General features: G+C 36.0%; 2 protein-coding genes across 2 annotated transcripts in view; one reads left to right on the top strand and one right to left on the bottom strand.

Annotated features, from left to right (window-relative positions):
- Positions 1-13,900: 13,900 nt before the first annotated feature.
- Positions 13,901-16,427, bottom strand: CAPZA3 (capping actin protein of muscle Z-line subunit alpha 3). Its single transcript, XM_003202494.5, has one exon. The coding sequence runs from the start codon at positions 16,326-16,328 to the stop codon at positions 15,321-15,323; it is 1,008 nt and encodes a 335-aa protein (XP_003202542.3). The 5' UTR covers positions 16,329-16,427; the 3' UTR covers positions 13,901-15,320.
- An 81-nt stretch (positions 16,428-16,508) lies between these two features.
- Positions 16,509-21,512, top strand: part of PLCZ1 (phospholipase C zeta 1) — a 48,495-nt gene continuing 43,491 nt past the window's right edge. The window contains exons 1-3 of the mRNA XM_019611522.2: positions 16,509-16,522; positions 17,110-17,233; positions 20,408-20,642. Of these exons, the coding sequence (XP_019467067.2) occupies positions 16,509-16,522; positions 17,110-17,233; positions 20,408-20,642 (373 nt within the window). The remainder of the gene's footprint in view (positions 16,523-17,109; positions 17,234-20,407; positions 20,643-21,512) is intronic.

Raw genomic sequence — 21,512 nt, 5'->3', positions numbered from 1 at the left:
GTTTTAATGGAAATGATTATTAAAAGTGACATCAAATGTTATTTGTAAATCTATATTTGTACAAGATATGTGTATTAGAAACAAATTATGATTTACATAAGATTGAGTATGAAATTATTTATATGTGGGATAAATTCTTCTGATGAGGCACAGTGAACTTACATTAACTCAGGTTGTAGAGACATTTACAATAATCTGTGATCAAAAAAAATTTTAAGGATGATAATTTAATTGATCTTGCAGTATTTCTGAAGTATGTTATTCAGAAGAAACAAAGTATCTGCTGTTATCTTAAAAGTAGACAGATTCGAACAAACACTGCTTCTAAAACCTTCAATGTTCATAATTATGTTAGATACAATAGTTAAATCAGCATTTCTAACTGCATGTGTGGAAGTTTATTTGGCAACCAGGGAAAAAGTTTAGCCATCGATCAATTATTATTGATCATTAAATTTTCTTTCAAATGAAAATTCTGATTATGTTGAAATTTGTACCGTGCTGCAGATGTACCAAGAGTATATCATAGAATCATAGAATGGCCTGGTTCAAAAGGACCACAATGATCATCAAGTTTCAACCCCTCTGCCACAGGCAGGGTTGCCAACCAATAGACCAGGCTGGCCAGAGCCACATCCAGCCTGGCCTTGAATGCCTCCAGGGATGGGGCATCCACAACCTCCTTGGGCAACCTGTTCCAGAGCGTCACCACTCCCTGAGTGAAAAACTTCCTCCTAATATTTAAACTAAATCTTTTCTGTCTTAGTTTAAAACCATTCCCCATTGTCCTATCACTATCTGCCACTCAGCTTCATCGTGCTTAGATACATTTATTTTTCAGTAATTCCTCAAATATGCCTTTCACTGAAACCTTGGTTCTTGTGAGGATTATTTGAAAACTGCATATGATGAACTTTTAGTGATATAGCATTAAGCAAAAAATAACTGACTACCGTTTGCATCCTGCATGTGAATTAAAGCTTAGAACTTCCACGATTTTTAGCTCACCTAATTTTCTTAGCTCTAATTCATCTAAAAGTTTATCAGTATACACAGCTTTCTTTTCCTCCCCTAAATTACATTTTTTTTTATTGACAGGTCTGTCCTGTGCTATATAGGGCATTTCACACCCACTGTGCATTTGTAGTGACTCCAGAATAAGCACCATCTATGCTGGAAAAATTACACTATTCAACACAGCTGGGGATACTATAAGAGATACAACACAAGCTCTAAAATCTGCCTAGCAGCAGTAGTTCCATATTGTATGTAAGCTTATTAGCCTGGGTCTTCGCTCTTCTGACAGAGCAGAAATGAGTATTTCAATAGCTACATGTAGATTTCTTGGTGCTTAGACATCCCGGCACAAACCTCAATTGTGCAAATATATAATGCAAGTGGATGAGAGAGCCTTTCTGGCTAGAATCAACTGTATTTGGATTGCAGCACAATCCAAAATACAGACAGAAATCAGCAGTTGCCCCACTTGTAGCAAAATCCTGAAGCCAATTCTCACCTTGTTTAAAATAGATAAAATGTGGTGAAAATGATAACAATATCCAAAAATGATCTAATTGCAAAAATGACATGTTTATTGGAATAAAAGATATGTTTTTCTAATAGCTAATGCAACACGATTGTGTTATAATGCACAATATCTACTTAACGTAACTTCTGACATAATAACTAGGAAGCCACTGGTCACATAGTTTTTAATGCTCTAGCAATGGCTATAATAATGGCCTTTGTCCTACAAGGCTTTCTTATTTTAGGATTTGGAAGCCCTTACTTTGATAGCCTGATAGAAGTATATCAGTTCTTCAAGTATATTGATCCCCTAAATCCTACATGCTGCTGTTTTATTCTTGTTGCAGGCATTACTACACTCTAATCTCAATCACCATTCTCCCCTCATCTTCCCACTTAAGATTTATTTATCTTCTTCATTTTCTTTTTGTGTGCGTGGTTGCTCACATTCATGAGGCTGCTTACCAAGCCCTCTTTCTTTTCTATGTGCCATGGAAATGAAATATTCATCCTTTCCCTCTAAAACAATGGACAGTTTCTGCTGTTGAGCATGCAGTTCTGCCTCCAAAGCTGGCTTTAAAGACAAGCAGTTGCCCAGGACTCTGGGTGAGCTATTAAACTGAACAAGCAGCATGGGTCAGGCAATACGGTGTGTACATGGAAGAAGAAAGGCATTAACACTAATTTCTCTAGCAAGTGAAATATGGCATCTCCCCTTTCGTGACAACTCCCACAACATCAAAAAGAATAAGTTCGGATGAATTTTCTTGTGTGAAATCTTAATTCTCCTTTTGACCAGTCTGAGCAAACAGAACATCTAGCTTTTGGTCTTTTACACCTGACCAACAGTCTTTGAGGTACTCAGTACTCATATTGCACCAATGCTGGAGTTGTCTCTGGCCTAACTGATCACAAGCCATGAGGCTAATTCAGCTTTATTTAAATTTTCTTCTGGTATCTAAAGGTAGAAAGTATAAGGAGAAGTTGGGTTGAGTTCTGCTGTCAAATCATAATTTGGCAATTAAAGTTGCAAGCTGAAAGAAGTGGGGAAAAAAAAAAAAGGCAAATTCTAAGTAAAAGATCTGGGTTTGGTATTGTTTTCCTGCTTATGAATGAGGCAAATAGTATAGCCAAGAAAACATTTCTGCCACTAATGATATGAGATCTGCATGGAGTACTTGAAAATGCATAAATTCCTCACTAATTATGTCTTAAACAAACATTTAATATAATTTCATATTTCACTTCATCATACTAATGAGCTACAAACAACTGTCCTTTGACCCAAAGCTTACAGCCCCCCAGCAATTTCTTTTCTACTTAACACATCATGATGTCTTTCAATGACATTTTTACAGTATGACATTGTTAATAATTTGGTCTTTCAGAAGAAAATGAAATACAGGAACATATTCAAGGGAGCTAAAATTATAAGGATTATACTGCCTATGAGGGGTTTAATGAAGCAGGAACGAAAGCATCAAAGTGACTTTTGAATGCAGAACTTCAGGATAAATAAATTGAATCCTTTTTGTTTCCTCTGCAACTTTTTGATTATGCAAATAGTTTGCCAGTATCAAGAAGAGACAGACCTTGGAATTACCTTTTCACTTATAGGAGTAAATTTACAGATATGTTGACTTACTGTGCTATGATCTTACCTATAATCAGAATTAAAAGAAGCTCTTTTAATAGTTGTAAGTATTTTTAGGACATTCTTAGAAGTGAGCTTTAGGGAACTATTAGCAAGAACTCCAAACTATGGATATAAAATGGAATAAAATGGAATAAAAATGCTAATTCCAGCAAAAAAATGAAGACGTTTTTCTTCTTCATTCTGCATCTACTTTCTTTCCTCCTTCCTGTTACCTGAAGACATGTGTAACCACCACTCTCACAGAATCTGAGACAGTCTTACATGTATTCACTTTTCTCAGAACACATACAAGATAACAGTGGTCAAATTATCTCCCCCCAAAATAATTATAGTATACCAAATCCAGAAAAGTAGTATGGAAAGTTTAAAGAATTTTTTTGATATCATCATAAGATTAAAATACAGAAGAAAGAATCAGAACACAGTTCTCCAGCTACCTTCAGTTAAGACATGAATTATATCAACTGTGTTAATTTTGCTCTTTTTTTATGCCCCAAAATTGTGCACTCTGTGATACAAATTGACACATTTTCTACAGGTGCTGTGAAGTGTGCTTCCTCTGAGTACCTGTTTATAAGGTAGTTGTCAGGGTGCTCTGCTGCACAAAGGAAACAGGGTTGAATGTCCTTAAATTTAGAAGACGTACACTGTCTTTCCTTTTCTGAGTAAATCTTACAACTGTTATGTTGCTAAAGAGAATTTGTTTGGTGTCATCATCAGCTTACTAACAGAAAAACAAAATATAAATATTTTTTACCTTCTCAAAAGCAAAGACTGTAGCTTTCAAACCTGGGGTTGTGAATTTCCATCTTATATCACTGCAGTGCTTAGGCTCACAAGAAGGCAGACAGACTTTGGACAGATGCAGAATTTCTAATACATCACTTCCTTCTGCATCTTGTTCTATAGGTCAGGGTAGCCATTCACTACTTACTGTGTTCACATCTGTGAAATCCATGCCAGGTGCTAGACCTTGGAAAGCAGATCTTTATACAATTGCTCAAACTTGACTTGTGGCTACACAAAGAAAACAATATGAAGAAGTAAAATACATTGCAGCTGATAAGGAAGAGTGAAGTGTAGTAATTTAAAGGAGTTGTTTCATAACCAATATGGTTTATTGACTAAGACAAAATGGAGGAGGAATATGTAAATTAATTTAAAAGATGGGCTGGAATGAAGGACTGGAAGTCTGTCTAGGAACTTTTTCTAGGTCATTCCATTGGTAAAAGGAAAGGAATCTTTCTGCTGCTGTCTGTGCACTCTATATCAGGTTCTTAAGGTTTGCGTGTATCAATTTAATCAACTACAGCATTAGAGTACCTGTGGAAATAGTCAAGTGGTTATATTTAATCAAACAGTTACAATTAAGTGTATTGTCGAACTAGAACTTAAACAGAGGAGCAGAAAACAGCTGAAGGCAAAATAGAATCTATGCATTTTGATCTCTTTCTCTTCATCAATACTTTACAGAACATAACACACTGCTTTGACAAAACTTAATTTTAAGCACAGTTTGTCCCATAATCTGTAGCACACATTTGGCAGCCTACGTAACTTTGATAAAGGAACATAAAGAATTGCACAAAGAACAAAAAAATGTTAATTACACTTTTCATTTTCTTCAGCTAAATCCATATCTTGTAATGGATTTAGACATATGGAACTACAGCCCAGAGGCTGAAATAGCAGCAAGGCTTGCAGATTGTAGAAAGCATGTTGTCGATCTCCAAAATGACCTTTAGATGAGGAGAGAAAGAATGGAACTATGGATGTTCAGTGAATATGTACTTGCACACTTGACTGTAATTACTAGAGGAACTGATATGAAGAGAATTTTAAAAAATTATTAAAAAAACAACAATAACAACAACAAAAAAACAGAACAAATTTGCATGAGTGTAGGTTGCTCTGAAAATAATGCCTATTTATTCCCATGAAAACTACAACAGATACAGAGTGCAATGAGTCAACACAACTGACAGAGCAAATTCTCAGCTACAAAACACTATTTTTCAACATAGTAAACACCATTAGATATGTATTTTCACTAGCAATGAACAAGAACCTGCATGCTGTGTTCATAAATATACATACCAGCAGAGGCGACCCACTGTCACTGTTACCGCTGCTGAAACGTACCACCCACTACCTCACTGTGCTCACATTCATTGTTTGGTCTGCATAAGCATTCAGCAAGCACTGATAAATGTCAGTGGGTGCCATTTTTTTCGCATGGAGAAATTCAGTGGCTCACCTTTGCTTCGTATGTACTTCCATATCAGATGTCATTTTGTCAGACTGCCCCTCTGCTGTCCCCTGTCACCTGTCAACAAAATGGAATGGAATGGAATATTGTCAGGAAGGTTCACTCTACTGCCATACCACCAACATCTACCTCTGACATTGTGAGCCAGCATAGTAAAATAGGAAACATGACTTTTGAAGCAGCCCTTGTAGCTGTTGTTATACATGCAGTATAATGGTATCAAAACTACAGTATCTAAGCAATCACATTAATTTTTATGCACTTGCAAAACCAATGAACAAGGTGACTTTCTAGTGCAGATCAGGCATCAACTCATTATCAATGTAAGAATGAGTAATAAAAACTTGAAATAAGCTGTAATTCTCATATCTGTTTCTAATGAGGATACTATTAAAAGTAAGTTGCAAATATGAAGTCTTGTATGAAATGCAGTTCTTAAGTTAAATTAATGTTATCTTCAGTGAACTGGCAATAATGTTTTGCTTAGAAATGTGCAATTCCATAATTACAGGGATTTGTAAATGATATTTATTAGTGGTCTCATATGCCTTACAAACATAAAAATGTTTTTTTTTTTTTTTTTTTTTTTTTTTTCCTGACCTGTTGAATGCTATAAAGCAAGAAAATATCATAAGGAAACTATGATTTGCAAAATAGCTGTTTTTAAAAGTAAGTTGTCCATGGCACTTGATTCAACATCAGTGGAGAACAAATTACTTCATGGTACATACAGGATAGCACATCAGTTAGAAGCATATAAAAGGGTTTCTATTTCTGAGCCTCTGATTTCAGCTTCTGCGTGGACAGCTTCTCAGAGAATATTCTCTTAATTGTAACTTCAATGCAAGGCAAAACAAACAATCAAGCTAACAAAATGCCTACAAATGACTATTAATTTATTCAACTCCATCTTCGTTTTGACTTTCTCATTTCAGAGAGAAAGTATTTCTGTCTGAAACCAAAGGCATTTATTAAAACACTGAGCTTTCTACTGAAACAGCTCCTTAGGAGTCTTAGCTGTTTACTCTCCACTCACTGAGATTTTTCTGAAAGGATGAATAAATGTTTTTTCTTAACTTGTTAAGAAACTGAATTCCCAGGTCTGAGTGCATACCTCAGCCCAACTTCCTTTCAGCAAATAACCCAAAACTATACATTGGCTTCCCGGGGAAAGAAATGTGGGATTGTAGGAAAAAGGATGAACCATAGGAAAAAAGCAGTCTATCATGTCCCTAGAAAGAATGACTGGAGAGGACTGACATCAGAATGTGCCACTGAAGGTCTCCAGTTATAAACATGACTATGAACACAAACTCATGTTTTCATTTTCTTTGCAAATATAGTGTGAATATAATATGTGAGTATAGATTTAGTATGTCCTGCAAAATGACTTTGGGTTAAAGTCTCATTTTTCAGTGGACAGGCTATGCCTGATAAGTCATGAGAACACCTGCTGAGAGCAACCAAAATTTAATGATTTACTTCTAGAATCATAAATTTTGACCTTAGGGGATTTTATGAAGAAAAAAAAAAAAATTCCTACCTTAACGGCTAAGAAATAAGTAGGGAATTAAAATAATTAATAGCTGGAAAATGTGTTATTTTTGAACCCTCCATACCCACTGCAGATATTTTTCTATGATAAGTAGGTCTGTCCCTCACAGGTTTGTGGAGTCTAAATCTCATCTGCAACTTGTGGTATGCATGTAGACAAAATAAAGTTTGATAAATAATTCCCTATGAAGAGGGAAAAAATAGAAAAAGACATCTTACTTATGGACAGAAGTTGGAGAACAGTAAAATGCATTCAAGATCTTGTTTTCCTGAGGCCTCTAAATTTATTGTGTTCAGGAATAAACAATACACATTTAGAATTAATCATAGAATTGTAGAAGATCTTGACTTGGAAGGGGACCTACCAGAATCATCAACTACAACTACTGGCTCCACACATAACCATCCAAAATTCAAACCCTACGTCAGAGAGTGTTGTCCAAACTCATCTTGAACTCCAGCATAGCTTGGTGCAGTATCCTCTGCTCTGGGGAGTCTCTTCCAGGGCTCAGCCACCCTCTCAGTGATAAATAAACAATGTGTGAATAAACAAAGATTTCTGATCCCTTGCTTTATTGCCAGTTTGCCTATGAGGGCAGTTGCTATCTGAAATATGAGCTCCCTGCAGTCAGTGAAGCTCGAGATGAACAAACCTACATACCTGCAGGGTTGCAAGGGCTGGTGCATTGATCCGGGGCCTGTGTGGGCAGATTGTGAGGCTTAGCTGGTAAAGAAGGATGTCATACATGAGAACACAGTAGTCCGCCTGAGGATGCAGATTGGTAATTCTAAGTTTAAATCAATCAGGATAGAAAATTTCCTGTTCCTTAATGCTTTCTTGTTTCTTTCCCTTTTGGGAAAGAAACATGTATTGACTATGAATGAGTTTCATTTGGGATCATAGTTATTTTGTACATGTATCACATAAAATTAAATTACTTCCTATCTTAGGTATTAAAAGCCAACTATTTTATAATTTATTCATCATTTTAATGCATTCTCATAGGGTATACATGAGATCAGGAAGAAAGTTTGTCTTTACTTTGCACAGAAAGACTGAAGATCACAAATTCTGGAGCACTGATGTGAAATCTCTGGTAATCTAGATCTGCGTGGCTTGGTCAAAAGATATGGATGTAAAGACAATGGTTCCCAAATGTGTTATAAAACAATAATATTAAAATAAAACAAAGTAAAGCAGCTTCTGTTATTAGGATCCCACAGTTCCAAGATTTTTCTGGGTATGAATTTAACGATATATTGTAGTTCCTGTTCCTTTCAAAGATAATCTGCTACATAAATGACTTGATATAACATGAGTGATTTGTTTTCATTGGGTTCCTTTTTCACTCAGTGGTTGCAATTCCTAAGTCTTACAACAACAAATTCGTCTTTTAACTGTGGAAAATTGCAGGATATTATGATTTGAATAATAATTCTTTTTTGAAATACTGACTTTTTCTGAAACCAGTCTGCATTCTTAAGAATGCAAAACATTGCATTAAAATGAACTGTAAAATCCACAGTTTCTTTAATAGTGGCATGCTGATATGCAAAATTAGAAATCATCTTGCACGGGGAAAGTGATAAATTCACTTTTTCAGATTTATTGAAGTATTCTCACTTTAGAGGGAAAAACAATTGTTGAATTTGATCTTTAAATGGAGGATTAATATATCAATTATATAAAATCAGCAAGATGAGGAGAAGCTTAGCAACATCGCTCATTGTCTTTCTTTTATGTTCTCTATGTCAAAATCAATTAATAACTATTTTCTCTTCTGCACTGCTTGATATTAGGGGGTAAGGAATGTAGTGAAATTCTGAACACAGACTACATTTTGGAAAACATGCAAGTAGCTGCTGTGTTGTTTTTTTTTAATATTGGTATATTCACTCTGTGAATGAAGTAAAGAAAGAATTAGGCTGTTTTCAGATGTTGTAAAGGGGAAAACATGAATTTATTCCAATTACCCATACATACAAAGAGCATTGATTGATTTTGTTTTCTGCAGCCCCAATGCCAACAGATTACCTGAATGTTTTGTGCCTGATAAAGATTTGTCTGTCCATTCTGAAAGTAGAAAGAATGCTGTTTTTAATTCAGCACAGCCATTTGCAAATGAAATGATGGAATGATTGCCTTGCTAAGTGTCCTCATTTTGATAGGTTTTCCACCTTATGCAGTTCCAGCTAAACATGAAGCAAACTTTACAATGTGATCATTAAGTCTTCAATTCAAATACTAATATTATGAGTTGATTTTGTTCTTTTAATGCAGCTGGCAGCTGATAATGAAATTTTAATGTTACCGGTGTAATAAAGATGATAATTTACTTTGCTGCAGCAACTAACAGTAGATGCTCAATTATTTTCAAAAATAAAAAATTTGAGCCAATTTGGCTCAGGTACATCTGTAACAACTTTATGATTCCAATGAGGCTTTCACTCCAACCTCACTGGAGGAATGAAGTTTAAATAAAAGTCACATTTTATTTTGAAGGAAAATTACATTGTATTGTTTAAATGTTCTGAACTGATAGAACAGGTGATTATCTTCCTTGAGAAAAATAACCATGGCCTCTCAATAACAAAGACAAGCCAAGAAAGAAAGCAGTATATTACATAAAGATACATGATTACAATCTATTTTTGTAGGCACAAAACAAATTTTCAGAGGTAGGTAGCTATGCTCGTAAATTGGTCCGATGCCAGATTTGCTATACTTCTGGCTGCAGAAGAAATTTGTTAGTTTGACAACTTCAATTTTTTGTTTTACTTACCTTAAAAATAACAGAAAGCACAAAGCAAGTACTGATGCCCATAAAAAATGAAGGATTCACAGGCAGCATAAGATTGTGAATAGTTTTCATAGAAGCAGACAAAAATGAAGGGAAATTTTAGGGATAAAGACAACATGAACTGGAATTATTCCTCCCCCCCAAAAAAGCAGCAACAAAATCCATTATCATAAGAAGTAGCAACTGAATCTTAAACATACTTTGAGTCACAAAAGCATATATGTAGAAGTTCAGTAAAATGTTCAATGGAGTTGCACATCATAGCTTTTTTCTCATAATGTGTATTTTTCCTCAAATTTCAACTTTCCTATTACGATAATGTGAAGGAAAAACTGGCAGCGTCAGTATTGTATTTTTCATGGATGTCCAGCCTTTTGGCTTTCCTGGGTCACAGTGAGTGAATAGGAAATGTCTTGGGCTCCATATAAGTTGCTCTCAAAGTAATGCTTCCTATTTATTTCCATGAAAACTACAACAAATACAAAGAGCACAATAACATTATATGACAGAACAAATTCTGAGATAGAAAACACTATTTTTCAACATAGTCAATATCATTAGATATACGTTTTCACCAGCGATGGACAAGAACCTGCATGCTGTGCTCATAATTATCTACAACAGCAGAGGTGATCAGCTGTTGCCACTGCTGAGATGCACCACCCACTGCCTCACTGTGCTCACATCTAATGTTCGGTCTCCATAAACATTCAGGAAGTGTCAATGAATGTCAATGAATGCCATTTTTTCTGCATGGAGAAATTCAGTGACACAAATTTGCTTCATAGGCAATTTCATGTCAGACACCATTTTGTCAGACTTCTCCTCTGCTGCCATCTGACACATAGCAACAAAATGTAACAGAATAATGGCACGAAGATACTGCCTTGCCACCAGTATCTGTCTCTGACATTGTGGGCAAACACTATAAAAACAAGAGGCATTACTTTCAGAGCAGTTTTCATAAAATATACATTATTGCTAATACATAAGTAACATCATATTTAAATTCTTAATATTTTTCTTAGAACATTAAAAAAAAGGAACATACATGCACACAAAGTCTATTTGAATATTTGACCATTTTTTTGTGTGAAACTAACACACCAGCCTGGTTTGATGAAAGTGGCTGCAATTCTTAGTGAGGTCTCAAGGTGTTCATCAGAGATTTTTTGATGAAATTTTATTCTTCATTCTTAAAAACAGTTGTTCACCAATGTATATACTGCCAAAAAGTAAGGAGTGACTGTGAAGTGATGGATGTTGCTCTCTAATAAGACAGGGATTATGAAAACTTTCACCGTCAAGGGCTCTAGCCACACCTCCTAAGATGCAGAAAGCAAAGGTAAGAAATAGGAGAAGAAAGATCTGCCTGCTGTAAGTGAAGGTCAGATGTGAGACCATCTAAAGAACCTGCAGGTGCATGATATGGGAAATGATGAGATCCATCTATGGGTCCTGAGGGAACAGGTGGTTCAGATTGCCAATTTATCATATTTGAAAGGTCATGGCAGTCAGATGAAGTTCCTACTGGCGGAGAAGGGGAAACATAATCCCCATTTTCAAGAAAGGAAAAGAAAAAAATCCAGGGAACTACAGGCCAGTCAGTCTCACCTCTGTGCCTGGAAAGATCATGGAGCAGATCCTCCTGAAGGCCCTACTAAGGCACATAGAAAATAAAGACGAGGTTATTGGTGGTAACCAACACGGCTTCACCAAGGGCAAATCATGCCTGACAAAACTGATGTCCTTTTATGATGGAGTTATAGCATTAGTGGATGAAGGAAGAGCAGCAGATATCATCTACTCAGACAGTTTGACACTGTCCCGCACGACATCCTGGTTGTCAAATCAGAGAAAAACGGATTTGATGGATAGACAACTCTCTGGATAAGGAATTGGCTGGATGGTTGGTTGCATTGAGACAGTTCTGGTCAAAGTCTCAGTGTCCAAATGGAGACCAGTGATGAGAGGCAATCCTCAGTGATCAGTTCTGGGACCAGCGCTGTTTAACATCTTTGTAGGTACCAGGCTGGATGGGGCTTTGAGCAACCAGGTCTAGTGGGAGGTGTTCCAGCCTGCAGCAAAGGGTTGGAACTAGGTAACTTAAAGGTTCCTTCCAACCCAAAACATTCTATGATTCGATGATTCTATGAAAGTCTGGTAAAGGGACATGGTCAGATTTTTGAGTTGAATATCTGATTGCAACTCTGTATGTTGCATTCAAAAATTTGCAGGTAATGTATTTATATCTGCTGAAAATGGTGTTGTAACCATAAATCGATGATTTTTTTTTTTTTTAATCTTGAAACCTATTTTCAAATTCCTTTATCAAAAGTGAAAGCACAGTTGAGTATTCTCTGCTCAGAGCACTATGATTAGCCAGCATATCAAAATGCTTAGAATTATTTGCCATTGCCCTCCCCATGCCTTGGTTTCTGTCAGGTGTTAATATCGCACACACAGTCTGCCTATTACTGACGGAGGGGTGTGTGCCCAGGGACACCCCATGAAGAAGAGCAGCAACTTTTATAGTGCAGGGCAGGGGGTGGGCTGCATTTTCAGTTGTGCTGGTCGCACACAGCCTGTGGGCTGTGGGTTGGACATGCCCGGTATTTCTGTTTTCTGGATTCATTTCATATGCATGCATGAGATGAGTAAGGACTTTCAGCCACATCAGAACCTTTACTCTGCTCAAAGTCCAACCCTGTGAGTAGCTTTTCTTGCAGATTTTGAACTCACAGATTTCAAGTTGGAAAGAAAATGTAATGAAAATAAAAGATAGATTGATAGGGAAGATGGGAAAACAACTCAGTTCTACAATATCAAGTGTTTTTATTCTTGTATTCCTTGCTATACTTTTATCATATGGAATGTGCATTCCAAATGAGAGAATTTAATTATATAGAACAGAAATGCATATTGCAAAATTAATATATTTGTATTTATTCAAGGATTGATATGAAATAGATCTTGAAACTGAGTATCTATTCAGAATGTCATTTAACTATTCCGTCATTTCCATGGTTTCTTACTGTCACTTTATGATCAACATTTAAAACATATTATTCAATGTTTTAAAATATTTCAATATTTTTAAAAATTTCTATAAATAAAAATTGATCATATGATTTTATCATCACTAATATAGAGTTATTTAGAATGATGCTTTTTATATTAGACATCCTTTTGTTATTGGTTTCTCTTGGTAATCGATTATTACATCCGGATGTATATGGATAAGGAACCGCCTAAAGCAAGCTGAGTACAGGTGCAAAATCTTCATTTTGCATCAGATGTGTTTAAATAGAATATTTTTCTTCACAATCCAGAATTTTTAGTGATATGTCCGTTTCTGTTTTTTGATATAAAAAATTCATCTGTACTGTACTGCATACATGAATTGCACACAAAACAGGCCATCTTCACTAAAGCAGCCCTGAGTCATAAAACATGTTAAATAAAATTACTCAAAGTTTCAGTAAAGAAATAATCACATATTTAAATAAATAACATGTAAAGACAGCTGTTTGATTAAGGAATAGTCTCCAACAACAACATGAGCATTAAAAGAGTTGGACTGTTGTTAGATGGATCTCAGTAGCAGCTGTGGGGTGAAGAGATAATGACCCATAGGTAATGTAGCATTCTGTTAAGAACCAAAGGAGCACAGAAAATGGTCTCCATGCTCCATCCTTCTCCCTCTTTGTGTACATGGAGCAGGTTCTCTAACAAATGGGCGTCTGTAACATGTACTGTCAAGGGACATTGTTACAAGGGCAGCAGTCTGCTTTCTGCTTGCTGGAAGGAAACATGACAAATGCTTTTCTGCACATGAATTAGCACAAAACTCCCCAAAATCTTTGTGCTGAGTGAGCATAAAGATGAACAATCAGATGTAAAATGTACTGCAGACAAGGCAAATCTGAAGAAATTCAAGTATAAATATTTATTTCAGTTACATTCAAATATTGCCAACAGTATGACCCCCTCTTCTGCAATAAGGCTTTATAAATGTGCATACTTATAAACAAAAATTGAGCATATCACTTTATAATCCATAACATAGAGTGATGTAGAATAATGCTTTTAGATTGGACACATTTTTGTTATTGGATTCTCCGGGCAATTAATTATTATATCCTCATGTATACAATAAGGAACCTCCTAAATCAAGTGATTACAGGGCATGCTCAAGCCATCTGACAGCATAATTTCCACCAGAAGTTATGAACAAAAGCAAAATCTTATGCTAACATTTGAAACAATATTTGTAAGAATATTGCCTAAGCATTCAATATTTTTAGAAATTTTAGTGTTAACTGTTTCAAATTGAAGTTTCTAATAAATGTAATTAAAAGGTGTGTTTACAGAAAAGAGCAAATGGTAGGCATTTAATTTATTGTAATGAACATGTTAGCAAAGTATCAACATGAATGTGTGAAAACAAGACAAGATATTACTATGTTCTTGTGAATCTCATTCTACCTATACAAAAAATCTAATCAAACTACCTGGTGTAACAAATACCCAGTAAACTAGGTTTTGCTGTTAAATTTGAAATTGTCTGCTAACAATCTGTTGTGGTCACTTTTGCTATCTGAGCTAGTTAGCCACAAGTACCCCATGTACTTTCTGGTCCTGTTCTTCACTTTCCATTCTGTTTTTCTTACGCCACACTCTGGCATCATTGTCCTCTCTCTTTTTGTTTAACTTTCTTATAGTTGCAACTTTTGTAGGTAGAAGCTTTTATTTTATATTGCAGCTTTTACAGAATAGGTATAACTGGTTGTTTGAGTACCACCATAGGTAGCAATACGTGATGTATTTTATTGTTTTACACTGAAAAAAATTGAAGTGAGTTACATACATTCCTTTGTCATTTGTAATAATAACAAAGTGGAAACTGGGAGAAATAGTATTTTTTAGTCTATAATGAGTGATAGGAGACACTCAGAGTTTGTATTATCATCTGCAATGACTACAAAAATTTACTTGTTCTGTGTACTGATCTGCCTCTGTTCACATGTTTCTTGTGTGTACAGTTATGCACAAGTAAAGTTTGAAGGCTGAATTTCTTGGGTTTCTGTAGTACTAAAAAAATCTAGTAATAACACCTCCATGTCTTTACCAATCTTACTAATTTCCTTATTACAAATTCTCCATGTAATATAAATAAGCAAATACATTTAATATTGAGGAAAATTATGATGGAAAGTAAGATTTTACTTACTGACTCATCTGTAGTAGTATACCGCCTTTGACAGTGAGCGTTACTACTACCTCTAGTAGCAGTTAAAAAGTACATTAATGAAAAAAAACAAGAACAGAGAGCAAATAACCTTCTGTCTCTATTGATGTGAATTAATTTCACAGTGTCGATTGACTGATCACAGCTTCTGTACTCTTCTGAGCAATTTAGAAATAAATCAACTAGAAAGCATTCCCATTCTGTCCTTCAGTTATTTATTTATTTATGTAAGCCTCTGGATCAAATAGTGCAATTCAGTAATCATGGAGGTACTTCTTTTCTGGAAGCACTGGTCTTCGGATGCTGATTGTTCAACAGTTCATTCCAGTTTATGAAAGTACGAGTAATAGGGAGTCTCCTTCGCAGATTTTTCCTCCATGTATGCTCTGACAAGGCCTGGATGTTTTCCATAATGGCAGTATGAATCTTGTTGTCTTCAGCTTTCACGAACTTCACGAAATCTGTGACAAACTGATTTCGGTCTATCACATGCAGAGACTCGCTTACAGACTTGTTGACAGTTACATGGAGGTTAGCATCTCTGAAGTAGTGTAACTGGAAAAGAAATATCCCTGTAACTCGGGTCATAACTGGAGTCAGAGCAAAAGTCCAGTCAGATTTCCAAAGGCTGTTCCAGTGTTTAGAGGGCTGGTACAGATGAGCCTCAATGCAGGCCACTAGCATCTGCCTCTTCCCCAGGCTTTTTTTGAACACACAGCAGTTCCCTGCAGGAAAGTGGCAGTTCACATAGGCATTCAAGCCCTTGTGGAGGGCTCCTCTCCACAGCTCCCCCTCATCTAGCATTACTCTATGCAAATGGGTTTTGGTGGTTATCCCACTCAAATGGTCAAACTCAAAGGAGAATTTGTCTTGAGGGTAAAAGAAGCGGTTTCCCCCTAAGTCATTGTACTGAGTCAGTAGCACAATGTTCCCATTTACAAAGACGGGAGTGAAGTTGTTCTTATTGTGACGGGCCCCAGCGTGGGCAGCCTCCTGCTTCACCAGCTCATCATCTTGGAGCAGATCACAGAGATCTTGGACAACCTGCCTGAACTCCCCTGGAGGGGACTGGCGCAGCAGTCCGCAAATGAGGGACACTTTCTCTGACTCACGCAGTCCCTGCTCCACACTCATGACTGGGGTCAGCGCTAAGAGAAAGATGGAAGATGACAGGTGAGGGGAGGAGATGCTGATGGAACAGCCACAAGATAGTGGGGAGGGGGAGAAGTGTTGGTGTTCCGGAGCTCCATAGTTTGTGACCTCACACATTTGAGCTAATGCCTGTGTGGGGAAGGAGCAAATAGGGTCCTGGAACCCCAGCAGAGGAGCTGGGGTGTGAGGGGAGGAAAAAGGCTCCACTGGGAGCCAGAGCATGCTGAGGTGATGGCCTGCCAAATGCTAGCAATGCCGTCAAAGTGAAGAAAAAGGAGCTGGCAACGTGGAGCCACCATGGAGGAGAACAGATATCCTCCTCCACCTCCCTCAGCTCTGCCTCCTCTTCTTCCCCATCCTCCTCCTCCTCTTCCCTGTGACACCTGCCGCTGTGTAACTTTTTCCTGACGTGAGCTTGCACCGAGGCCTGGGCCAGGCTTGGGCCTGCATGGGACCACAAGGCTGAAGTGCAAGAGTACACCTGAGTCTGCAGGATGGTCTGCTCAGGGTGCGCTAACTTGGGCTGATTAGGCCAGTAGGGTGGGCAAGTGCCTCACTGCTGCCTCACTCCTTTTCCTGCTGTCCCCCTCTATCTCTCCGCTTCTCCCTTCTCTCCCTCAAGGCCTTTCTTCACCCTGACTACCCTTCATCTTCCTGCACACTCTCCCTGTGTCTTTCTCTGGCTCTTTTCTGTCCCCTTTGCCCCCAGGTTTCACTGAGTGCAGAGCACAAATGTATTTCTGTGCTCCTCAGAGACTGCTGTATTATCAGAAGTCACAAAACAAGGGAGTTTGACTATGAGAAGAAAAACATGCAAGCATTTTAGGTTTAAAATATTGTCTCACCTTGTTGAAATAGTGGCAGAGGTTAGACTTTTCCTTAACTTGGTCTCTTGTACGTGGTTTTTGAACATCATTCAGGATGACTTCATGAATGGGAAGATTGATTTAGATAGCACCATTAAACTACTTGAAAAACTGCACATGCCTTTTAATCTCGCCCATGTGAAACATGTTTTCAAGGTGAGGAATATGTAGATTCAGCGATCAGATACATTTAGAAGGTCAGTTACATAAGGGTATTATACAAGCTGTGCTTTTAAATAATTTTTTTTTAATTTAGTTTATTTTGTGAAATTAATTTCATGCTTATACAGTGCGCAAAATCAGCAAATAATTTGCCATATCCAGATCCTTTGTTTCTGTGTAAAACAGATAACTGAGTGGTTGCGTGACCACTACCATCTCTTCACTACCATCTCTACCATCAAAATGGTGTTGAGCAATAAAAATAAACAAATATGTAGGCCCTGATTCCCAACTGTATTGTAACAAGGCCTCAGTGGAGAATAGTGTAAATATTCTGACTTCATCTCATGGAGCTGCTTTTGTGATTGAGCTAATGAGTGCAGCCATGCCTGGCTAATGCTGTTCAGAGGCATTAGAGAGATTGTTATCAACAATATGAAAGTATCTGATCTGTTCCAGCTTCAAGTCAATGTAAATCCAGAACACTTACTCAGTTTTCCACCATACCTCTCTTGTGAAGCACTTAAGAGATATGATTTAATATCCCATACATCCACAGCACTCTCGCTCCTAGGGAGGGATGTGGCCTTGATATATGGCAATGATCACAGGTTTTCTGTGTATGCAAAATCAAACAGCTAGAAATAAGCCTTAATAATAGGGTAATCATATATTCCCACTGAGAAAAAACTGTAAAATTGAGTGTCTTTGGACACATTGGGATTTCATGTTCTTCAAGTCCATCCTATTAATTTATCAAAAACTATATGGATTTTTCTTTTATCTCATTTTTTTCCAAACCAAAATAGCCATTTGGTAAAGCTGTTTTGCTAAGGAAATGAAACTCAGTGACTATTTATACATATGATTTCTATGTGATAGTTTTGTAATCGGTTTTCTAATTCTGTTCAGATTCGGTAGAGGAGAATTAGTACTGGGAATTCCAAAAGTTTTAGGTCTTGTCATACTGCAGGGAAGGCAGGGAGATAGAAAACACTGATATTTCCTCATTCTATCTTGTTTTGTTGTTCTCTCTAGCTCAGGTGAAAACAGCAGTGTGAGCGCAGTCCATGCTAACCACGGTTTTTGAATTTTTTCACTGCATTGAGATAATTGCTAAACTCGAGAATTTCATGAGAACTTGAAACTATTTCTCATAATTGTCTGTTATTTTCCATTAGAAATCCACCTGATTTCTGACTGAATTCTGATTTCTGAAATCTGAAACATTTGATGAACTGTGGGTGGAGAATAATTATTTGGGGAAGTTATCCACTTAGAATAAGCTTGATCTAGCTATAGATACTCGAAAGTGTATACTCAACATATTATGTATTTCACAGCCTGATCTAGTAGTTCTTAGCAGTGCTGTTGGATATTCTTTACTTTCTGAGATATTTGGCTATTTTTAATAATTTTGGAACTCAAATTGTTCATCATTCTAACAGGATGTAAAATGCAAAATCTGGAAGGAACTTTTTCTGCCATTATATTCACTAACTACACATTGATAATCAAATGACTATCCATAACAAAAATCTATTTTGTAAGAAACATAGTTTTTAAAGGACAATTTACTTTGTTTTATATTCTCTTTACATTCACTTTACTGAAATGCTCCTTTGGGCGATATCAGAATTATGAACATAAAGATTTTAAACGAATGATAAATTTTAATATACTTCTCAGAACTAAATGTTTGTCAAGATACTTTTTTTTCTGAAAAGATGGATGTGCCTTAATGAAAATAATAATAATAATAAAAATCTGCCAATAAAAATTTTATAACTATCTTTTTTTTTTTTAACATTTTGATGAGATTTTCATAACTTTAATTTCAAAAATACCCCTGGGTAGTGTAGTTATCTACATTTCAGAAAAGGACAACGAAATAGAAAATTTAATTTTCTGGCTAGTTTTTCACTTTGTGCCAGTAGCTGGGAGAAGGTCTCCTGAGTCCTCATGGATGCTTAATTTCTAAATGAGTTGGTATTTCCTTTTTCTGATTAACAGTTATGAGTAAATTTGCAATTTCCTTAAAGATGTTAAAAAAATAGTTGAATGATATCAACCCAAGACTTGGGATTTTTCAGGCAGTAATAAAAAGCATATTGTTAATTTCCTACTGAATTATTATCTTACTGCTTAGTTTCATTAAGTGATTGTTACTTTTTTTTTTTACAAACTCAAAGCAAATACTCCACTATTGTTACGTAAAATTTTTGAAATTTTCTTTTTAGCTTGTATTGTGTTCTTCTTTGTTGTTGTACTTGCACAGCCATCTCTCAGTGGGAACTCTACTGCATAGGAAAAAACTGGCAATGTAGCATTGGGCCTTTAGATTCTATGGTGTCTCTTCAAAACTAGTCTAATCAGTAGTAATCAGAATCTTTCATCAAACAGTAACCAGAGTTCCAACTTGACATCTTTTATTTATGGACACTTTTGGGGAGGCTCTGCAAATCATATTAGGTGGTGAAATCCAACCTCCTTGGTAGTCTCATCTGAAGGAGCCAAAATTTAAAAATTTTAATTAGCCTACAGTGGTTAAAAAAATAAATTTGTATCTGATTTTGTGGCTACTTTTTTGAGTAAATTTCCAAAGTTTGTCTTAATTTAACAATAACAAATTTAACACATGCAAGCTAGACTGATGTAAATGCATTTTGCACAGCTACATATTTTGGTATAAATTTTTAAACGATAGATAACGTGAAAATTTGGTTCTTATTTTTCAGTTCACAACTTGATGTATGTTGTATGTAAATTTAAAATACTGTACTTACAATTTGGTTCAATTTGCTGTGAGAAGGGTATTATATTAAGCATATTTTTCACAACATTTTCTATGCTGCATATTTATTGTAATGCATAGTATTTTAATGCAGATTTATATTTTAATATTGGATGTAATATATATGAATTTCTTTTAGTTACTTAGATGCTATGTCATATGATACCTTTTTATTTGTACAAAACACTTTTAACACAGAAAGATAAATCTAAACGTTGCAAATAAAAGAATATAATTTGATAACGTGTTGTAGCCACTGTTGCCCTAAGCTTTCTCTATTGTTGCAGTTCTTTTAATATTATAATAGATTGGTTTATCTGTATCTTTATATTATTGTATATCTTTGTGTTGACTGTTTTGATTTTTGTTTTCAGAAAACAGTCGACAAGCGGAAGATACATACTATTAACATGGAAGACTTCAGAGCAATTTATCGAGCTATTGTACACAGAAATGAATTTCATGAAATTTTCTGTGCTTACTCTCAAAACCGCAAATATCTTGCTGACACCGAGCTCACTGAATTTCTCAAAAAAGAACAATTTAAAACTGAAGATGCTGAAACAACTGCCTTAGAAGTTATTTTGAAGTATGAACCCATTGATGAAGGTATGCATAGTTGAAGAATTTGGTTTCTAGCTCTTACTTTTTGTGCTTTTCATAGACGGTTTATACTGCTGAATACTCACCTGACTATGCAAACTGGACATTTTTTAAAAAAGTAGTGTAAGCAAGAATATTATGTCTGTTGTATAATATCATTTGTAAGCACATGTATCAAATATTTATTTTGTTTTTGTTTTTGTTTTTTTGCAATTCAGGTATTTGAATATTATAAATATTATAATATTAGAAACTCTTAGTAAAGCACAGTAAATTTACTCAGCCACAGGACATGACCAGCTCAGTCATTCTTACCCCTTGTTGCAACAGACTGGTCCAGAATCTAGTTGTAGATTGCTTCAAATAAAATGCAATTTTTCGTAGAGTAGGGAACCCACACTAAATTTTTTTAATACCCACTGAAACATGTCAATGAGCATTACTAAGAAGCCAGACTGACTCTTTAGCGATAATCACTTTGTTTAATTAATTAGAGGAATACAAGTGCTGAACTATGAAGATAAAAAATACAAATAGTGTTTTGTTAGCAAGCTATCTGCATTTGAGTGTTATGTGGCAGAAAGTTTCACTGTAGAAGTGATCTAATACAGTGATTTCACAGAAGAAAACAAATTCTAGTAAGGTTATATCTCTTTGTCTTTACTAAGTAAGGCTGAAATCTTGAACAGTTACACTCTGGTTTGCTGTCAGCTGGGTATCATTGATAAGAATTTCAGGGATGCATTAAAGCAGTCTTGCAAATGTGGTGAATTTAAACCATGCTGACAGACTTGGAGTATGTCAGCAAAGCCACCTGCCCCATTCAACAGTTGGCCCACATATTCTTTTTAAAAACATGGGCAATGCAGTGGTAAA

The sequence above is a fragment of the Meleagris gallopavo genome, chromosome 1 (assembly GCF_905368555.1).
Source record: "Meleagris gallopavo chromosome 1, MGAL_WU_HG_1.1, whole genome shotgun sequence".
In the NCBI taxonomy this organism is placed as follows: domain Eukaryota; kingdom Metazoa; phylum Chordata; class Aves; order Galliformes; family Phasianidae; genus Meleagris; species Meleagris gallopavo.
The sequence above is the reverse complement of the archived record's forward strand: the minus strand, read 5'-3'. Positions and strand labels throughout refer to the sequence as shown.